Here is a 20,968-nt window from a genome sequence, read left to right as displayed (position 1 = left end):
GCCAGATCTAAGCATATCTGCCCCTCCCCCCCCTCCCCCCCTCCCTTGAGTTTGACACTGCTGTTCTAATGGAACTGGGTGCTGGCAGGCATTGCCACTCCCACCAGCTCATCCTGCAGAAGGCAGGAGCGGCACCTTGGCAACACTCTTTGTGGACAGGGGTGGGGTGGGTGGTGGTCCTGTGTGGTAAGTACACCAAAAAGTTAACTGCACAGAATTAAGACACTGGTGGAAGCATCTGAATCTATTTATTTATTAGTTCGATTTATATGCCGCCCTTCTCCGGAGACTCAGGGCGGCTTACAATGCGTTAAGCAATAGCCTTCATACTTTTGTATATTCCAGCTTAGTAGGGTTTTTCCCCCCCCCCACCCCAGCAGTGTTCTTTTTTATACAAAGTCAGCTTATTGCCCCCACAATCCGGGTCCTCATTTTACCTACCTCGAAAAGATGGAAGGCTGAGTCAACCTTGAGCCTAGTGAGATTTGAACTTGCAGTAATTGCAGGCAGCTGGCAACTAAGTGCTACTTTAACTGCACTTAGTCCACTGCGCCACCAAGGCTCCAAGAATCCAGCCAAATGTGCTTGCATACCTAAAGAGAAAGCCATCCAAAGGCCACTTACTCAGGGGCAGAACCTCCCCGCAAACTCTTTTCCTGCCCTTCCCTTGTGATGTTGCCTCCACCCCATTTTACAAATGCACAAGCTGTCCTTGTTTTTTGTACCAGTGAAAGGGGGTCTTACTCCTCAGTCGCTGGCATGAACTACTGGAAGCCCCCTCCAGCTGTGCTCTGCCTGGTAGGCTTTCCCATCCATGAGGGACAATAAGGGGTACAGGAAGATGCCCCTTTCATGGCGCCAGAGTGGTTTTCTGTTTGCTTCTAGGACCCTTCAATTCAGGAGTGGAAAGAGCCAAAGAAGGTGCAGAGCCCCCTCCCAAGATCCACGGACCATTCTATTGCCATTATGAAGTGCTGGCCTGCCACTCAAACATTTCTTTGCAGAGGAATCTCACTCCCACTAGACAAGACTTTTTGCAGCCTGCTCAAGTAGCAGAGGCTCTCTGGAGGTTTCCTCCCACATGCTCAAAATGTTTTCAGGTCTATGCTTCAATTAGAGGGATCCTCTCCCCGCTCCCCTTTATTAAAGATTGGATTCACATTTGTTGGTCCTTTTCCTTGCTCTGCAGACACTTTAGAGCTACCTGGCAGAGGTCCTAATACAGGTGGTCCTTGCTTAATGACCATAATTGGACCTGGCAACCCCAGTGCCAAGTGGAGCGGTTATTAGGCAAAACATCACTCACAACCATGCTGACTTAACAATGGCAGTTCCAGCAGTCCTGGTAGTGGTTATTAAACAAATCACCAGCAGTCCTTAAGCAAGGAATCGCATGACCCCCTGCCAACTTCCCCATTGACTTTGCTTGTCAGAAGTTGCCTGGGGAGGTCGCAAATGGTGATCACCTGACTAGGAGACGCTGCAACAGTTGTAAGCGTGATGAGTGGAAAGTCACTTTTTTTCAATGCTCTTATAACTTCAATAAATAAATCGTTGTTAAGCGAAAACTACCTATAGCTCCTCAGCCTTCATCCAGGCCTGGGAACTCGAAGCTTAGCCAAAAGGTTCCTTCCCCTTCCTGTGATATTCAAATCAGCTTCCTCTGGATCAAAAGAGGGCTGGGGTTTTATTTATTTAGATAAATCCCACCTTTATTATTTTCATAAATTAACTCAAGGCATCTTCCTCCTCCTAATTTCCCCAGAATCACCACCCTGTGAGGTGAGTTGGGCTGAGAGAGTTTGAGTGGCCCACAGTCACCCAGCTGGCTTTCATGCCTAAAATGGGACTAGAATCACCTTATTCTCCAAAGCACCTGAGAGCAGGATAAAAAGCAATGAGCGCAAACTCCTTAAAGAGATATCCAAACTGGAACGAAGAAGTTTCCTGACAATTAGAATCACCAGTGGAATGGCTTGCCTCCAGAAGTTGTCTGGTCTCCATCGCTGGAGGTTTTCAAGAATAGTTTGGGCAGCCATTTGACTGGGATGGTATAAGGACCATGCGGGAAAAGTCAGAAGGGCAGAGGGGGAGATGAGCTAAGCAGCGAGAGGGCCTCACCCCCGCCTTGAAAGAGGCGGTGGTGAGGCCTCTCCTCAAGAAGCCGTCCCTGGATCCGGCAATATTGGCCAACTATCGTCCTGTCTCCAACCTTCGCTTCATGGCGAAGGTTGTTGAGAGTATGGTGGCGCGAGAGTTTCCACAATTCCTGGAGGAAACATCTTATCTAGATCCATTCCAGTCGGGTTTCAGGTCTGGGCACAGCACGGAAACGGCATTGGTCGCGTTGGTTGATGATCTCTGGAGGGCTCGGGACAGGGGTTGCTCCTCTGTTCTGGTCCTGTTAGACCTCTCACCGGCTTTTGATACCATCGACCATGGTATCATGCTGCACCGGCTGGAAGAGTTGGGGGTGGGAGGCACCGTATTGCGGTGGTTCTCCTCCTTTCTCTCCGACCGGTCGCAGTTTGTGTTGGCAGGGGGGCAGAGGTCGACCTCGAGGCCTCTCGTCTGTGGAGTGCCGCAGGGATCGGTCCTCTCGCCCCTTCTGTTCAACATTTATGTGAAGCCGCTGGGCGAGATCATCCATGGCTTCGGGGTGAGATACCATCAGTACGCTGATGACACCCAGCTGTACATCTCCACCCCAGGCCACCCCAACGATGCCCTTGAAGTGATGTCTCAGTGCCTGGAGGTTGTGCGGATCTGGATGGGGAGGAACAGGCTCAAGCTCAACCCTTCCAAGACTGAGTGGCTGTGGCTCCCGGCATCCCGATATAGTCAGTTGACTCCATCACTGACTATTGGGGGCGAGTCCTTGGCCCCCACAGAAAGGGCTCGCAATCTGGGAGTCCTCCTGGATATGCAGCTGTCCTTGGAGGAACATCTGACAGCTGTAACCAGGGGGACCTTTTATCAGGTTCGCCTGATTCGCCAGTTGCGGCCCTTTCTTGATCGGGATTCCCTGTGCACAGTCACTCACGCCCTCGTCACCTCTCGCCTTGACTACTGCAATGCTCTCTACATGGGGCTCCCCTTGAGGGGCACCCGGAGGCTCCAGCTGGTCCAGAACGCAGCAGCGCGGGTAGTGATGGGAGCAGCATGGCGCTCCCATGTAACACCGCTCCTGCGCGAGCTGCACTGGCTCCCGGTGGTCTTCCGGGTGCGCTTCAAGGTGTTGGTTATCACCTTTAAAGCTCTCCATGGCATAGGGCCTAGCTATCTTCGAGACCGCCTGCTGCTACCGACAACCTCCCAGCGACCCGTGCGCTCCCACAGAGAGGGCCTCCTCAGGGTGCCATCAGCCAAACAATGTAGGCTGGTGACCCCCAGGGGGAGAGCCTTCTCTGTGGGGGCACCTACCCTCTGGAATCAGCTGCCCCCAGAGATAAGGAGAATCCAAGACCTCAGTGCCTTCCGCCGTGCCCTTAAAACCCACTTTTTCCAGCAAGCCGGGCTGGCTTAGGAAGAAATTTTTTTTAAAATTTTTAAATGTTTAATTGGTTTGTGGTTTTTTAAATTTTGGGCCAAATTTATATAGATTTTAATTGTTTTTAATATTTGTATTTCATGTTTTTAATTCTGGCTGTGCACCGCCCTGAGTCCTCAGGGAGAAGGGCGGTATATAAATTGAAAAATAAAATAAAATAAAATAAATAAAATCCAGTGAGATGCCAGCAGCAGGAGAGAGGAGGAAAAGCAGGCAGTGGTCGAGTAGTGAAGGGACCAATGTCAGCATTCCAGAAAACCCCAACTCCAACTAAAAACTCTTGAGGCAAGCATTTTCCAAATGGCTTCCAGAGCTGACAACCAGGAGAAGGTGAGATTCATTCCAGTTGATTGTTCTCACTGACAGAAAATTTCTCCTTATTTCCAGGTTGCTTCTCTCCTTGATCAGTTTCCTGTCTGGCCTTTGGGTGCTTTGGAGAATAGCTTGACCCCCTCCTCTCTGTGGCAGCCCCTCAAATATTGGAAGACTGCTATCATATGCTATTAACCCTGGTCCTTCTCTTCACTAGACTAGCCATGCCCAGTTCCTGCAACTGTTCATGGTATGTTTTATCCTCCAGTCCCCTAATCATCCTGGTTGCTCTTCTCTGCACTTTTTCTAGAGTCTCAACATCTTTTTTATAGTGTGGTGATCAAAACTGGATGCAGGACTCTAAGTGTGGTCTTACTAAGGCTTTATAGAGTGGTATTAGTACCTCACTTGATCTTGATTGTATCCCTCTGTTAATGCAATTTAGGATTGCATTGGCTTTTTTGGCTGCCGCTGCACACTGCTGGCTCATATTTAGCTGGTTGTCCACTAAGACTCCAAGATCCCTCTCACAGTCACTGCTAGTAAGCCTGTTTTCCCCCAGTTTATATGTGTGCTTTTGGTTTTTCTTACCTAATTGTGGGACTTTACTTTTCTCTACACTGAATTTCATTTTGTTAGATAGGGCCCAGTGTTCAAGCCTGTCAAGATCCATCTGGATCTTGAGCCTATCTTCTAGGGTGTTAGCTATTCCTGCCATCTTAGTATCATCCACAAATTTAGTAATTTCCCCTTCTGTTCCCTCATCTAAGTAGTTCATGAAGATATTGAAGATATTTCTGATGGGGCCAGTCCACTGGCACCTGTAAAGGCAAGAGCAGCCCAACTGAACGGTGGGGGGCAGATGAACAGGAAGTGGGGTGCAACGGCGGGGTGTGAGGGAAGCCTCGGGCAGGTTGACCCTCCTCTTCCACAACCATTATATGCCGGTGTTCGCTGGTTGCCTGGGCTGAAAGGCGGCAAATGGGAGGGGACCGAAGCGAGAACACCCATCCACCCCGCAATAGCCTGTATTGGGGAGCGGGCCACCGCGCCAGTGTTGTGGCTCAGTGGGCAAGCTGCCCCCGAGGCTCAGCATCCAGCGCGGGTCGCGGGGGCAGCGCGCTGGCAGAGCTGGATTGGCCCTCCGGCGCTGCTCCTCCTAGCGCCCTCTTCCCGCTCCGCGCAGCGTCCATTTCTCTCGCAGTTGGGCGATGAGCGGGTCTCCAGGGCGGCGGCCAGCCCGGGGATAGGGAGGACCGGACGCACAACTGAGCAAAGCACGTCGTCCGGTTTGCCTTCCCTTCCCTTCCCTCGCTCGCCGCCGCCGCCCTTATTTATTTCTTGGGTTCGCACTGCAGGAGACGCCTGAGCTGAGCTTCACCTTGGCGGCGCCGACGCCAGCTCCTTGCAGATCTAGCTAAGGCCAGCGTCCCGCAGCAGTCACCAGCCGACCCCAACACGCGGCGGCGTGTGTCGGGCAACGCGTTGGGCTGCTGCCTCGGCCTCCGGCAGCAACGACTCTCATTCTCTCCCGCGCAGGCGGGAAGTGTTCCGGCATGCAGCCGCGCAGGGGGACTGGGATCGCGCGCACGCCGCTCCGAAAGGGAACGGCCAGCCCCGCCGATGGCAAAGGCGGCAGGATTCAGAGGGGTTAAGCGGGGGCGCCCCGCCGCCTTTCTGCAAATCTAGCGAGCTGCCGGCCGGCCGAGGTCGGGCGCCTTTGAAGCCGGCGGGCCCGGAAAGCCAGCAGGCAGCGCGCTACTGGGTCTCGGGCGCAGCAGTCCCTTCTGCTACTGGCCGCGAAGCTGGCCTGGGCACACTGACCGTCAATCCACCGGCCGGTCTTTTCCCCGATCGCATTACTACCGTTATTCGCATCCGCGTTATTTTAATTTTGACATGCCACCCGACTCTTCAGGCTCTTTACAAAGGATTTAAAACACGACAATAAAAACAAGCATGAACAAAATCGGGCAGAGACGGCAGGATTAAAACCTGGATGGAAAGAAATGGAAACAACCCGGTTAAAAGCACTAGCAGGTGGGGGACTTTCAGATCCCTGGGGGAACCTCATTCCGGAGAAGAGGCGGTGGGTTCAACGAGTGAGAGGGGGCTTACCCGCATTTGGCCTCCGGAGTGTGTGTGTGGGGAGGGGGGGCAGAACTCAGGGTAGAAATTAAGGCAATGGAAACCCAGCTCGCTCTCCCTTGAGGCTAAATTCCATGGGGGGGGAGGGGGGAAGCCAGCTGATCAGAGAAATCTAAACTGTGAGCCATGGTGGGGAAGTGGTTAGAATGCAGTACTGCAGGCTACTTCTGCTAACTGCAATCTCACCAGGCTCAAGGTTGGCTCAGCCTTCCATCCTTCCCAGGTGGGTAAAATGCGGATCCAGATTGCTGGGGGCAATATGCTGACTCTGTAAACTACTTAGAGAGGGTTGTAAAGCACAGTAAAGCGGTATATAAGTCTAAGTGCTACTGCTACTGTTATTTGGATAGGCTGCTTCTTTCAGGCTGACCAAGATGGAGGATTGGCCAAGAGGGCTGAGGAGGCTGTCTGGGTGCTGTGTGGTCAAAGGACAGTACAGCAGGCACCCTGGACTGTCCAGGTGGCCTATCTGGGCTCAGGGCCACTGAAGGTGACCTATTTCTTGATCTTTCCATCCCATCTTCTATTCTAAAGAGGTGGTTCTTCCCCTACCTGCAAGGAAGGCTGAGTTTCTGTGGCTGAGAAGAGAGTTGAACCCGGGTCTCCCCAGGCCTAACCCTGCCCTCCAACACCTTTGTGGGAAATGGATTAATCTGTGGGGGCTAAAACCCAAAAGGAGTTTGGAAGCAACTTTTCTGACTCTCCCATTTTATGAACTTGCTCTCCTCCTGTAATCATATTTGTGAAATAGAAAAGATTCTATTGGACTCCTCCTGAGGGGAGGGCGAGGCCCCCTTCATTGCAGCGGCCAAGAAATTGGATTGAAACAGGTGACCTGCAGAAATTGAAAAAACAGGCCAATAAATAAAATGAGGGAGGCTGATGGAAGGCCTTTGCTCTCCGACCACAGTCTGGCACATTGGCACTCCTGCATGGTGGGCAACATCCAGGCTGGGGCTGGTAGCAGGCACCTTCCCAACCCTAGAGCCTGCCCTCTGGAGGGTCTGGGACCCTTAGAGTCTTCATTCTGATCAAACACCAGGCAGGAAAACTTTTTCTCTGCAGTGGTGAATGAAAACATTTAAGGGTCTGAAGGATGCCTGAGGTGCCTCTGTTGGTCTTTAGATGCCCTCCCCCCTTTTGACCAGCCCCCAAGGCAGGCTCCCTTCCAGGGGTGAAATCTAAAAATTTTCGCTATCGGTTCTGTGGGTGTGGCTTAATTAGTGGGTGGGGCTTGGTGGTCAGGTGACCGGGTAGGCATGACTTGTTAGTCAGGTGGGCGTGGCCAAGTCGATGTCACTTTGTTGCCCTTTTTTAACCTACAAAACACAACACAACACAACTGGCTCACCCACAAGGTAAAAGCAGCTGTGCTAGACTAAAATTGTGGTTAATAATTAGAATAAGAGACTAGAATATTGTTAAAAAGTATTTTGCAATTGATGGTAAAAGAGATGACAAAGACAATGTGGAGAAGAATCAGATATAAGCAGAATTAATACTTAGATATAAATGAGCTAAAGTAAATATGAAATTGAAATTGTATTGATACAATATATATATATATAGACAAGGATGTTAGAATTTATATTAAAATTTATTCTTCTCTTGTTTTGAATACTTACCTTTTAAAGATGTAATGGGAAATTGTGAATGGAATTTGTTAAAGGAATGTAAGCGTGGTAACCATCTATGACCAGATCAAGATTTTGCTCTTGAAAGTTATATTTTATGTTTATGTTTGAAAAATAATAAAATATTTATAAAAAAAAAACAACACAACACAACACAATTGGCTCACCCATAATGTAAAAGCAGCTGTGCTAGACCCAAAATGACCCCTGCAATAAGCAGGAACCTCACAGAGCCACAAAAAGTCCAAAAAACCAACTTTCACACTTCACACACACAAAATTCCACATACAGCTTTGTGAGATTTTGTGTGTGTAGTTAGAGTGAAACACTACAGAAACACACAAAATCTCAGAAAGCTGCACAAATATTATTTTATTTTTATTTTTATATAAAAGCAGCTAAATTTAAAACTTCCTAAACTTTAAATGGCTAGGTCTAAAAAAAGAACAACTAAAAAAAAACCAATTAACTATTTTTTTTAAAGCTCCTAAAGGGGAAAAAAACTGGCAGGCGGGCAGAAAGAGCTGCTCACCAATGAGCTTGATTTCAGGCAGGGAGATTCAGTTGCTTGCCGATACAATGGATTGCAGGGATTACAGCAAGCGAAGCAAGGCAGGCGTTGCGACCAGCAGCTAAGGTAAGCAAGCTGGAGGCTGGGGGGGCAGGAAGGGATTTTTGCTACCGATTCTCCGAACTGCCCTCTGCCATCGCTACCTACTCGTCCGAGCCGGTCCGAACCGGGAGCATTTCACCCCTGCTCCCTTCCTATTCTGGTCTTTCATGGAAGCCCTCCCTCCCTCCCTCCCTTTCCTTCCTTCCTTTTCTTCCTAACTTTCCTTTCTTTCTCCTTCCTTCCTTCCTTCCTTCCTTCCTTCCTTCCTTTCTCCCTCCATATTTTCTTTCCTCCTTTCTTCCTTTCTCCCTCTCCCCCTCCTTCACTTTCCTTATTTATTTATTTATTTATTTATTTATTTATTTATTTATTTATTTATTCAATTTGTATGCCGCCCCTCTCCGAAGACTCAGGGCGGCTCACAATGTATTTAAAATCATTATAAAAAACATTTAAAACATTAAAACTCATTCACACCATTCATGGCCGGATCTCGCTGGATCGCAAGAGCGAGATCAACAGCCCCAGGCCTGCTGGAAAAGCCAGATCTTCACCGCTTTTCGGAAGGCCAGTAGGGTGGGGATGGTCCGGACCTCAGGAGGTAACTGGTTCCAGAGAGCTGGGGCAGCCACAGAGAAGGCCCTCCACCGCGGGCTTGCCAGCCGGCATTGTTAAGCTGATGGGACCCGGAGGAGACCAACTCTGTGGGATCTTACCGGTCGCTGGGAGCTATGCGGTAGAACGCGGTCTCGAAGATAACCTGGCCCTGAGCCATGTAGGGCTTTAAAGGTAATAACCAACACCTTGAATTGGGACCGGAGATCAATAGGGAGCCAGTGCAGCTCGCGGAGAATTGGTGTAATGTGGGTGTATCTAGATGCACCCACAACAGCTCGCGCGGCTGCATTCTGGACCAGCTGCAGTCTCCGAACACTTTTCAAGGGTAGCCCCATTTAGAGCGTGTTGCAATAATCTAACCGTGAGGTGACATGGGCATGAGTGACTGTGAGGAGAGCCTCCCGATCCAAGTAGGGTCGCAATTGGTGCACCAGGCGAACCTGTGCAAAGGTCCCCCTAGCCACAGCTGTCAGATGTTGCTCTAATCTAAGCTGTGAGTCTAGGACGACACCCAAATTGCGAACCCGTTCTGAGGGGGACAATTTCTCCCCTCCCAGAACCAAGGATGGACAATCAGCATGGTCTTTAGGAGGCAATACCCACAGCCACTCGGTCTTGTCTGGGTTAAGTCTGAGCCTGTTGACTCCCATCCAGACCCTCACAGCCTCCAGGCACTGGCACATCACATCCACCGCATCACTGAATTGATGCGGGGTAGAGATACTGTATACAGCTGGGTATCATCAGCGTATTGCTGATACCTCACCCCGTATCGTCAGATGATCTCACCCAGTGGCTTCATGTAGATGTTAAATGGAGGGGAGAGAGGACCGAGCCCTAAGGCACCCCGCAAACGAGGGGCCTAGGGTCAACCTCTGTCCTCCTACCAACACCGACTGTGATCAACCAGAGAGATAGAATCACCGTAACACGGTGCCTCCCACTCCCAACTCCCTTAGTCATCCCAGAAGGATTCCATGGTCACTGGTATCGAAAGCCGCTGAGAGGTCAAGTAGCACCAAGATGGAGGAATGACCCCCATCTCAGGCTCACCAAAGATCATCCATCAGCGTGACCAAAGAAGTTTCCGTGCTGTAGCCAGGCCTGAAGCCAGATTGAAAAGGGTTTAGATAATCCGTTTCCTCCAATGACCGCAGGAGCTGAAGTGCCACCACTTTCTCTACAACCTTTCCCACAAAGGCTAGGTTGGAGACTGGACAAAAGTTCTTTAATTCTGCTGGATCCAGGGAAGGCCTCTTGAGGAGGGGCCTTACAACCTCCTCCTTTAATGGTTGCGGGAAGGCGCCTTCTCTCAAGGACACGTTAACTAAAGCCTGGAGCCAGCCTCGTGTCACCTCCCTGCTGGCCAAAACCAGCCAGGAGGGGCACGGGTCCAACAAACAAGTGGAGGAATTCATCGCTCCTACAGCCTTGTCCACTTCCTCAGGAGTCACAGGCTCAAACTCATCCCACACAATAGGACTAAGACCTGCCCCCGTCATCTCGGTCAGAATTGCCCAATCAGAGTCCAGGTCCATCCGAATCTGAGCGACTTGATCCGATAGAAACTGCACAAACTCCTCAGCTCTACCCTGCAAGGGCTCCTCCACTCCCCCTACATTAAGGAGAGAACGAGTCACCCTAAATAGGGCGGCTGGGTGCAAATCAGTGGATGCAATGTGCGGAAAAATGCAAACCTTTTGCCGCCCGTATCGCCACTAAATAAGTCCTAATAAAGGCTCTTAAAGAGTGTTCTGTCAGATTCAGAGTTACTGGTCCTCCAGCGTCACTCTAGACGTCTCTTCTGGCGCTTCATCTCCCGGAGCTCCTCGGTAAACCAGGGAGCTTTCCTGGATCTACCGCCATGGAGAGGTCGCAAAGGCGCAATCCGGTCCAGTGCCCCAGATGCTACCCTATTTCAGGCAGTCGTCAGGGACTCAGCCGGACTGTGGACAAGGGAGTCAGGTATCTCCCCAAGCTCCTTCTGGAACCCTTCAGGTGCCTGGGATGGAACCACTTAATCGGTTCCGCCTCCCTGCGATGGAGGAGTAGTGTCCTGAAGTCTAACCTTCCTTCCTTCCTTCCTTCCCCACTCCAACTCCCTCCTGCTGGAATAAGCTCACTTTGATGGCAGGTAAAGAACAAGTCAGGCAATATTAAGGGGTGCTGCACCTGCGGAATAGTTGCTCTCTGGGTGTGCCACTTTTCTGGAAATATCATCTCTGCCCTGCATGCTCTGGGGCCTTTGATGTGGGCCAGCCCCACCCAATTCCCCATTTCCTTGTTTTGCTGCTCTAATTGCAGCTGGGTGGAGGACCACCCAGGAATTCCTGGGTTGTGGCTGGGAAACATCCAGGGAGCCACCCCCCCAGCTGCAGGGAGGCTGCCCTCACCTGGGACATTCCGGTCCTTCTTTTTCAGGAGCGGGACTGGCTTCCTGCCCAGGCTAAGCATCATTTGGGGCTGCTGATCAGCTTCTTGATGTGGCCAATTCTTGCTGCTGATTTCCTCCATAAAGAAACCCTCCCATGAACCCCAAACAGAACTTACATTTCTGGGATGGTTCCCCACCCCACCCCCGGAACTCCCAGCACCATCCCTTTCCTGTGGGTTGGGGATTTTCACCTTAGGAGGAAGGACAGGAACAGGCAAGAAGAGGATTAAGATGGGTGGACAGCACAGCCCCCTCCAACGTACAACAGGTGAAATCCCTCCCCCGCCATGGGACACCCTGCTGGAAAGCCTCTTCTTGCATGTGGGGGGGTTGCTTCTCAGAAAGGAAGCTGGGAAGCAGCTGCTGCCAGCCGGGGATGACATCCAGGATGATGGGCTGCAGCGCTCGAGGGGGGGCCTCTCTTTGGGCCACACTGGGTGAGTCAGAGACTGGCTGGAGGCCCCCCCCAGGAGGATTTAGCTGAGCTCTGGGTGGCCCAGGCACATTCCCCAAGAGGGAATCAAAGAGAAAGGAGGCGGTAAGGGGAAGGCTGCTCTCCTTGAGAGGCTGGAAGATGCAAGCAGTTCTAGCAGGGGGATGCTCTCCCTGCATCCCTCTACCTGAGAGAAATTGCCCAATTTGCAAACGGGACGGATGGGGGCCGGTCAGGAGGGCAACATACGCCAGATTCTTGGAAAGAGGAAGCAACAAATCAGTTATCCACATCCACTTTTTATTGGCAGAGAGCAAAACTAAACAGACTGTTTCACAAGGCAACAAGCACCTGACACACACACACACCCAAGTCCCTGCACTCACGTCACAGAACCACTACAGCGCCTGTGCTCCTTCTCCTCCTTCACTGACTGCTGCTCCCAGGTCACATCTGAAGCCCTGCACCAGCTCTGGGCAGAGGCCCAATGACTGAGCCCCTGGTCCCTGTGTGGCTTTGTCCCCAGACAGGTAGAACATAGAGCTGACCTAAGCATGCCCCCCCCCACAGGGGCTTGATAGGATGCTGGGGGAGTCACCCACAGGTCGATTTCATTCTGGTTCCACAAGTGGAAATGCACAAGGTCCTTGTAAGTCCGGCCAATGGCCCACCCTTGTTCCACCCCACCCAGGTGGCCAAGGGCTGTATAGCACTTGCGAGGACAAGTGAGCCCTGGCCACAGCTGGAAGGAAACCAGTCGCCTCTCCACCGAGGTGGTGGCAGAAGCCCAGGCCCATCTTTGGGAGCAACCCAGGGAGGAGAATGCTTGACTTGCAGTCACAGGACTGAGCTGAAGGCTGACCGACCTGAGAAACGGGCATCCCTCCTCGCCAGCCTCAGTCAAGGTGAAGGGGGGGCTGCCAGGCAAGGGGTTCCTGCCAAGGGAACATGGGCAAAGATATAAGGCCCACCACCACCACCACCACCCCACCACCACCCATGTCAGGTTCTTTCACCTAACGGGTCTAGGGGTAGATACATACCACATGAAAGCCTCAGCCCAGGTCACCAAAGCACATGCCTGCCTTCCCATAATGTGATCCCAAACAAACACAACAGTGGCTTAACGTGATGCTCCAAGATGATGCCCCTGTTCCCTGCAGATTGGTGGTCCAGCCCCTTTCAGTCTAGCTGAACACAGGGCACCAAGCAGCCTATGGCTCAGCCTCCCACTGGTTGCCTGGATCGATCATCCCTCTCTGACCCAAGGAGATCCTCCCTCGTGCTCCCTCATGACCAGCAGTCCCTCCCCACCCAAGCACTTTCCCTTCAGAGCTGCTTGTCAGTGTTCTGTCCCACATCCCACCCACCCACCCAGCACTGGAAGTAACACTCAGTGCTCCGGGATCTGCCCGTTGCTTATTCTGGCTTTTGCTCAGCCCCTTGAACCACCGTGGTGGTCATGGTGACCTCACTGTAGGTCACTTTTCCGTTGTTCTGGGCTTCTTGTTCCTGAGGAGCCAGAAGGTCTTGCATGGAGGCCCTGGGAGGCCCAAACATCATGTACGAAGCCTCCCGGGGCAGTAGGGGAAATAGGGGCGGGATGCTGAGCATATTCCTCTGGCTATGGGCCTCCGTGATGAGGGCAGTGAGGGCAGCCAACAGATCCTGGTTGTTCAGCGCCCCCGTGGCATACTTGGTCAGGAGCTCCTGCCGCTTGGCCTCTGGGACGTAGTTAGAGAAGAGCAGGTCCCACACGGTCACTCTCCGGCCTTGGAACTCCCCAACAGGAAACTCAAAGGTTAGACTTTCCATGGTTCTCTCCCTGAGCCTCTCGATGGAGACATCAGCCGCCCCGGCTTCTTTCAGGCTGTGGCGAGGAGGGCTGCTTCCATGCCGGTCTTCTTTAGCCTTTTCTTCACAAAGTTTGGATACGACTGCAGTGACGATGGTTTCCATTTGGTCAGCTGAGAGAATCCCGATCCTGTACAGCTTCAGGACTTCTTTCCTCTTCTTCTCTGGGAAGTACCTGGAGTGGAGCAATTTCCAGAGAGAGACCTTCTGTCCAGCGAATTCCCCCACAGGGACCTCCACCATTCTCGATTTCAAGACCTTATCCTTCTTCTTCTGGTCCTCGTCACCACTGTCCTCATCATCATCGTCTTCCTCGTCCTCATCTTCCTCCTCTTCTTCCCCCTCAAATGACACAGTGGGAGGACCAAGTGAGCCCCGGTCTGAAGCCTTTGCACCAGTTCTGGGAGCTGTTTTCTCCAGAGTAGAGAAGAGGTCATGCAGCGAAGCCAGGATGGTGAGCATGGAGGCCATCTCCTGCACGGTGAAGGCCCCTTCCCTGTACTTCCTCAGCAGCTCCTCCCCTTTGTCTCTCGTGATGTACTGAGAGGAGAGAAGGTCCCACACAGACATCTGCTGCCCCCGGAACTCTCCCGCAGGGATGGTGACCATCTTGGCCTTCAGCAAGTCATCGGCCTGCTGGGAGGCGGAGGAGTTTGAAGCTGCCGTGACCTGCTTACTCCCCGAGGCTTCCTGGCTCCGACCCTTAATCCTTACCATGAACCTCTTCCTACTGGCCTCTACTTTCTCCAGGGTGCTCCTCACGGCTTCCACCATCTGCTTGGGGCTCAGCACCCCTGACCCATAGAGCTCCAGCAGCTCCTGCCTTTTCTCACAGGAAAAATATTTAGAGAAGAGAAGATCCAGCACAGACATGTTTTGTCCTTTGAATTGGCCAGAGGTTACTGGGATCTGGATCAGCTTTAAGGATTGCTGCACTTGGGTGTCCTGGGACTCACACCGACTCTCGTCCTCCTGGCCTGCACCCAACATTTTGGCCTTCTCTTCCTCCACTTTGGCCACAATGGCAGTAACCACCACTTCCATCTGGTCAACCGTGAGGACGCCGGTCGCAAACAGTTTTAGGAGTTCCTTCTTCTTCCCTTTAGGGATGTACTTGGAATGGAGGAGATCCCACACAGAGATCTTGTGTCCAGAGAACTCCCCAGCCGGCATCATGACCACCCTGGACTTCAGGATCTTTTCTATGATCTCCCTCTCGGAGCTGCACCGGCTTCTGTCTCTCTCATGCAAAAGCATCATTTGGATGGGCTTTGACTTACTTTTTGTCTCCGCCTCATCAATGATGGAAGTGAGCACCTGCGTCATCTCTTGAAGGGTTATGGAGCCAGATTTGAACTGCTTCAGTAGCTCCTTCCGCTTATTCTGAAGGATGTACCTGGAGAAGAGAAGGTCCCACAAAGAGACTTCCTGGCCTTGGAAAATCCCAAGCTGCACCTTCACAGTGGCAAACTTTAAGGACTTCCGTGCATTCTCATCCAGATGGACGCACCCCTTATCCATTACCTGAAACATCAGCAGCCCAGTGTCCGAGTCAAGGATACAGCGGGGCAGGAGCTGCAGGTAGGTGAGGTTCTCACGGGCATTGGGGTCAAAGCACCTCTTGGTGTGGTTGGCAGGGTTGGAGATCAGGTGGAAAATCTCAGCATCCAGGTACCCCCACTTGTAGGCCACTTCCACGGGGAGGCGGTGGCTGTGCATGGGGTGGATGAGTCCCCCCGTGGCCACCTGAGCTTCCAGCAGGCGGATGCCATGGTCCTTGATCAGGAGGCCTTTCCTCATGGCCTGGAAGAGGGAGATTTTGTTCCCCGAGAAGGGATCCGTGTAACCGGTCACGGCTTTCTCAGCAATCAGGAGCGTGTTGAAGTGGTCCCGGTCCAGCAGACCCGCATTCTTGGCATCTCTCACCGAGAGCAGCCGGTTCTTGGCACAGTCCACGATGTAGCCAGAGGCAGCCTGGTGCTCCAGCAGGGCCAGGCCTGTTCCATGCGTGAGGAGGCCCCTGTGCATGGCTTGCCGGATGCTCAGCTTCTCCCGGCCAGGCTCCTTCAGGATGCCCGCAATGACCTGATCCTCCCGGGGATCCATCAGGTTAGGAAAGGGCCAGTGGGCTTCTTCACGGACTTGCATAATGGGGGCTCCCTCTGGACACCCCGTGGCAGAGCGCTTGTCTCCTGGCATCACTTGGACCTGGATGCAGATATCACGCTGTTTCTGGTGACGGGTGAGGGCAGGCGGTGGCAGATGGCTCTGTAGGGAGAGAAAAGGCCAATGGGCTTGGTCAAGGGCAGGCCAAAGGCAGCTCAGCCTCCCCTTGGGCCCCCGAGAAGCCTCGCCAGGCCAGGCCGGGCCACCAGCAGGCAAGTCCTTCACCCAGGTCAGCCGAAAGGTCATCACCCACCTGTCAGGGTTTCTGGCTACATTTTTTTCCACCACCCTTTTGTACCACATGGCACAAAGCCAAGAGCTCCTCAGGCCATGGGTAACAGGTGCAGGGCCAACCCTGGAGCATGGCCAAAGCAAGGCAACCCCTGGATCTGGGCAGCCACCTTGGGAAATGTGCCCCTCCTGGGCCTCATGTCCCAGCTCCAGCCTTTGGCCAGCTGGGCTTTTCCAGCCAGCTCCCAGCCCCTCTTACCACATTTGGGGGGCTGTGTGGGGTGACCCATCTTGCCCCGCATACCTCAGCCATACTAGTAGAACGGTGGCTACTCAGCTGCTCCTCTGTGGCAGGTTCTCCAGCAAAAGGCCAACTGGGCAAAGGGCCCCTTGGCAAGAGGGCTCAGCACAGGCGGGCAGGAAGCTGAGTGGGTGGTCAGGCATCCACCACCCCTTTTGCTCCCAGCAGGGAAGATGTTTGTGCCACGGCTGGCAGGGCCAGTCAAGCCCCAGATGCTGCCAGCTCACTTCTTGTCATTGCTCTAATTGCTGCCTTGTGGAGCATGACTTACCCCATTTGTCTCTGATTGCGCTCAAATTGGCAAACGGCTGCTTCCCTTCTGAGCTCATTTCTCAAGGCAGCTAATTGGGGCTGGGATCCCAGCAGAGGATGCACCTGACAAACAGCTGCCCTGAAAACAGCTGCAGGCTACAGGGTGCACCATGGAGGCTATCCCGAACAACTGAGGTCTGTGCTTGTGTGTACACACACACACACAGAAGTCAAGGCTAGCATTACCAGCAAGCAGCAGCAGCAGCCCTGTGCTCTTTCTCTTGGGGGGGGGGCACTGGGGCCCATTTCCTCAGCCTCCCCCTCAACTTTTGCAGGCCACTGAGCCTCCCCATTAGGGAGTGAAGCACCAACACAGAGGGACCCAACTCTGCCTCTGCGGGAGGGGCGCTGCCCACGGGTGGAGGGGCAGCACAAGAGCCACTCTTGGGCTTCAGCTGCACAGTGCTGATGGGGGGGGGGCTCCTGGACCAGCTGCCTCAGAAAGTGATACAGGAGTCTGTTCTGGATGGCCCTTAACCCATGTTTGGGGGAGGCGTGAGCTCTCCAGCCCCAGGTTGGTTCCTCCACCTGACAATCGGCCAGGCGAGGAAGGCTGAACCTCAGCCCTGTAATGACGCAGAGCGCTTCCCTGCTGGCGGCGACGGTTGTTGTGGCTGAACCCCAGACAATTATTTTGGGGAAGCAGGCTGAGGAGCTGGATACCCCGGAGGGCAGTGAGGCACCCGGATTCCAGGCTGCAGCCCTAATTGCCACTCGGGGAGGGAGGCCAGCCAGGCAGGGTGCCGAGTCCTGGGGCAGAGGCGGCCTGACCCAATGTGGTGGGGGAAGGGGAGGGGGGGCTGCTGCAGAGGAAGTGACACACCAGGAGAGCAGCGGGGCAGTTCAGATGCTTCTTGACCCCTAATTGTGGAGTGGGAGGGTAGGGAGCAGGGGGCCGGCTCTCCAGGCAGCAGGTGCGGCTGCCTTCCAAGGAGACCGGGGTTGTCCCTGCAGAGCTGTCAGGAGGGGACAGCCAGCTTGGCCGCGACCCCCGCTCAGTTCCCACCCCCTTCTATGGGCTCTTCCTGGCCATGGGACCTTCTCTTTGGAGCGCTGCCGCCGCCGATCGCTCGGAAAAGCAGGCACGCCTTTCATGGTGCACGTTTCACTGCGTGCAAAGAGGCTTGTGGTCCCAAGCCTAGCAGGGCGGCGGCCGGGTCTGGCCTCTGGCGGGAGGGCAACCGGGGATGTTCCCAGCACCTCAGTATCAAGCGGCAGCTCTCGCCCCACTCGGCCCCTTCCTGTGGGGGCACCAAGCGCGACCCCAGTAGCCGGCGCGCTTTTGCTCCCCGGGGCCGGTTCTAGACAAGGGGAAGGCGGCGGTCCCCAAGCGCGCTCCCCTTCGCCCCCCGCCTTACTTGCAAACGCGGCTCCGAGGCTCCGGCGGCTGGGCTCGGCTCTGCTCTGCTCTGCTCTGCTCCAACGGCGGCTCGACGGCTCCCTGCTCGGCCGGGCCGGCCTCACTTTAAAAGCGCGCCCCATCCCAGCCCTGGGGTGATGCAGCACCGGTCCGGCCGTCATGTGCCAAACCCTCCTCCCGCGTTCCTCCCTCCTCGCTGGGGAGAGCGGGGTATCGGCCCGGCTGCTGGGAGCTTCTGAACTTGGACTGGCAGAGACCCGTAGCCTTTCAGAGTCTTGGGGGGATGCGGGTGAAGAACCACAAGGATTTCTGTGCCTTTTTTTTTAATAATTTTTTTTTAATTTTAAAACAAAAACATAACATTAAACCATCATCATTCCAAACAATTACAGACAGCCTGTCGATCGGTTAACATTCTTTTGTGCTCAGTCCCATCTTCAAAATATCAATATATGACAAAAGCTTATTTCCCATGAAAAAGAACTTTACATATTTTATCTTTACATCCACTTCATATTTCATCTCCATGTTTTATTATCTAACCATTAATAAAACAAATCCCATATCAAATAATTTATCTTCCTGTTCTCTAATTTCAAATATCCATTTACTCATTTCAGCACAATCCAACATTTTCTTAATGATTTCATCATCAGTAGGTAATTTTTCTCCTTTCCAATTTTTAGCAAAAACAATTCTAGCCGCTGTTAAAACATTCACAATTAAGTATTGCAGTTCTTTATTATATGTCTCTGGTAGGATCCCTAATAAAAATATCTCTGGTTTAAAGTCAATATGTCTCTTTATCATTTTTTTCCAACCACATGTGTATCTTAGTCCAGTATCTCTTAGCTTCTGCGCATGTCCACCACATATGGTAATAAGATCCTGGAGTCTGATGACACTTCCAACATTTCTCCGATTTATTCTTGAACATTCTAGCTATCCTCATTGGAGGTAAAAGGATTTCTCTGCCTTGTTGCATTCAGAAATGGCGGCCCAGGGACCTCATTTGGGATGACTCAGTTTCTTCTTAGTAAGGAGATCAGAAGTCCCACAAGATCTACAGGGCTTTATACAAAGCATCTATCAGATGAAGTCACTCAGACTGACTTCAGCTGTGCTGTCCTGCGAAGGTCCCTGGGGTGGGTCTGGCCGGGTCACCAGGGCTGAATTTGATCCATTTCCTCCTGAGGAAGCAACAGGCTGCTTGAGTGACCGTTTTCTGCTAATTCTTTGTTAGACCTTTGTCCCTCCTGCTGGTCAAGGTCTCCAGGGAGGTGACATGGAGCCAGTTGGAGGATGGTTCTGCCTGCCTTGAAGGAGAAGGTGTGTCCCTCCTCAAAAGAGGTCATCATTCAACCTGGCAGCATTGGATAATTTTGTCCAGTCCCCAAACTTCCCTTCCTTGTGGGGGAGGGGGTGTCATTGAGAAGACTGCATTTCTGCAATCTTGAGTGTCTCTGGAGGAAGGTCTTGACTTATCAAGGTCTGGCTTCAGGCCCGGATGTTGCACTAGGACAGCATCGGCTGCCTGGGATGGGAAAGGACGACCCACCCTAGCCCATCTCCTTGGCTTTCCACACCAAGGCCTGTGGCATCTTTCTGGGACAGCGGGGGAGGGAGGAGGCACTCTTCTTCTGTGGTTCTATTCCTTCCTCCAAGGCCTGTTGGGGGGGCAGAGGGGGGGAAGTCCAGCCCTAGGTCCTTGCTGCCTGCTCCTCCCAATCCAGCCTGCAACTGTCTCTGGGCCCTGGAAAAATACCCCAGCAGCAACACTTGGTCAGTTAGGACCCAATATATTATGGGCATATTAATGATCCTGGATCCGGGTCAATGAATGACCTCGCCCAGAAACTTCGTGGACATGTTAAGAAGGAAGGTTGAGAGTGTTTAAACCAGAGGCTCAGCCTCTTCCCCATCCATGTGCCTGGAACCAGCCCCAGACACAGGACGCTTCCACTCCATAGTCCGTTGGGAAGGATACCGTGATCAATGGTGTAAAAAGCCCCCTCGAACCCCACCCCGTTCTCATTCCAGATCCACCTGCAATCATCTGCAAGTACAATAAGCATCCACCACTCAGCCTGGCTGAAATCAGTCCCGGTCCTCTGCTTCTTCTGGCCCTCAAGAGCTGCAACCCAACCCTCTTTTTAAGAGGAGCGTAGATAGTCATTTATCTAAAATGTTATAGGTTTTCCTGCTTGACTAGGGGGCTGGACTAGAAGACCTCCAAGGTCCCTTCCAGCTCATTCATTCTATTCTATTTTCTAAACAACATAGAAAGACTGGAGACCCGCCAGGGAGATGGTCTAGAGATGCTGGGCAGCTGGCAACAGACTCTTGAGAAGGGACAGAACAGCCTCTCCTCCAAGACAGGAGAAACCACCCTCTCCCTCAGACAGGACACGATCAGCACACGGGCCCACCACATGTCCCCTTCCAAGAGGCTTTGAGGGATCTGAGCATCCGGTGGCTGCTTTAATCGATTTAAGGAACCTATTTACTTTCTCAAGAGCTGCAAGGTCAAGCTCATCCCAGACAGGTCAATGCTTCAGTTGTTCAATTCCAAGCAGAGCCAGCTATTTTGCTTGTCACATGACCAAAAGGACCAGTTGGTATAGTGATTAAGGTACTGACCTAGAAACCTCTGGAGATGGTGAATTCTAGTCCCTATTTAGGCATGAAAGCCAGATGGGTGACCTTGGACCTGTCCCTCTTTTCTCAGCCAACCCACCTCAAGCACCTGCCTTCTTCTGGAAGACATTTCATTACCCAACTAGATAACACCATCAGTGCTAAAAGGGGGTAGGATTGGCTCTCTATTTATATACGAGTGGCCTGCCCCTGCCTTGGGCTTGTGTCTAGTGCTGCATAGGTAGTCCTCGTGTTATTTGCGACTGTTCAAAATTACAACAATACGGAATGAGGGGGACTTAGGACTCGCCCATGAAGGTGCAGCCACTGTGGCATCCCTGCAATCACACAACTGCGATCCAGG

The 20,968-nt window shown here is 52.7% G+C and overlaps 1 protein-coding gene across 1 annotated transcript; it reads right to left on the bottom strand.

The window, feature by feature from the left end:
• Window positions 1-12,022: 12,022 nt before the first annotated feature.
• On the bottom strand, window positions 12,023-18,065 carry LOC117666986 (epiplakin). The gene is made up of 2 exons (XM_087891457.1): window positions 17,966-18,065; window positions 12,023-15,865 (listed from the first exon to the last, which is right to left on the bottom strand). Exon 2 carries the CDS (start codon window positions 15,794-15,796, stop codon window positions 13,163-13,165), a length of 2,634 nt encoding a protein of 877 aa, XP_087747583.1. The 5' UTR covers window positions 15,797-15,865; window positions 17,966-18,065; the 3' UTR covers window positions 12,023-13,162.
• Window positions 18,066-20,968: the final 2,903 nt, after the last annotated feature.

Source organism: Pantherophis guttatus, chromosome 3 (genome assembly GCF_059756535.1).
Source record: "Pantherophis guttatus breed Tessera chromosome 3, ASM5975653v1, whole genome shotgun sequence".
Classification (NCBI taxonomy): Eukaryota; Metazoa; Chordata; class Lepidosauria; order Squamata; family Colubridae; genus Pantherophis; species Pantherophis guttatus.
Note: the sequence above shows the minus strand (reverse complement) of the source record. Positions and strands in the feature narration are given on the sequence as shown.

Coding starts and splice junctions, on each gene's coding strand:
- LOC117666986 (XM_087891457.1), bottom strand. CDS start 15,796: ATGCCAGGAGACAAGCGCTCTGCCACGGGGTGTCCAGAGGGAGCCCCC.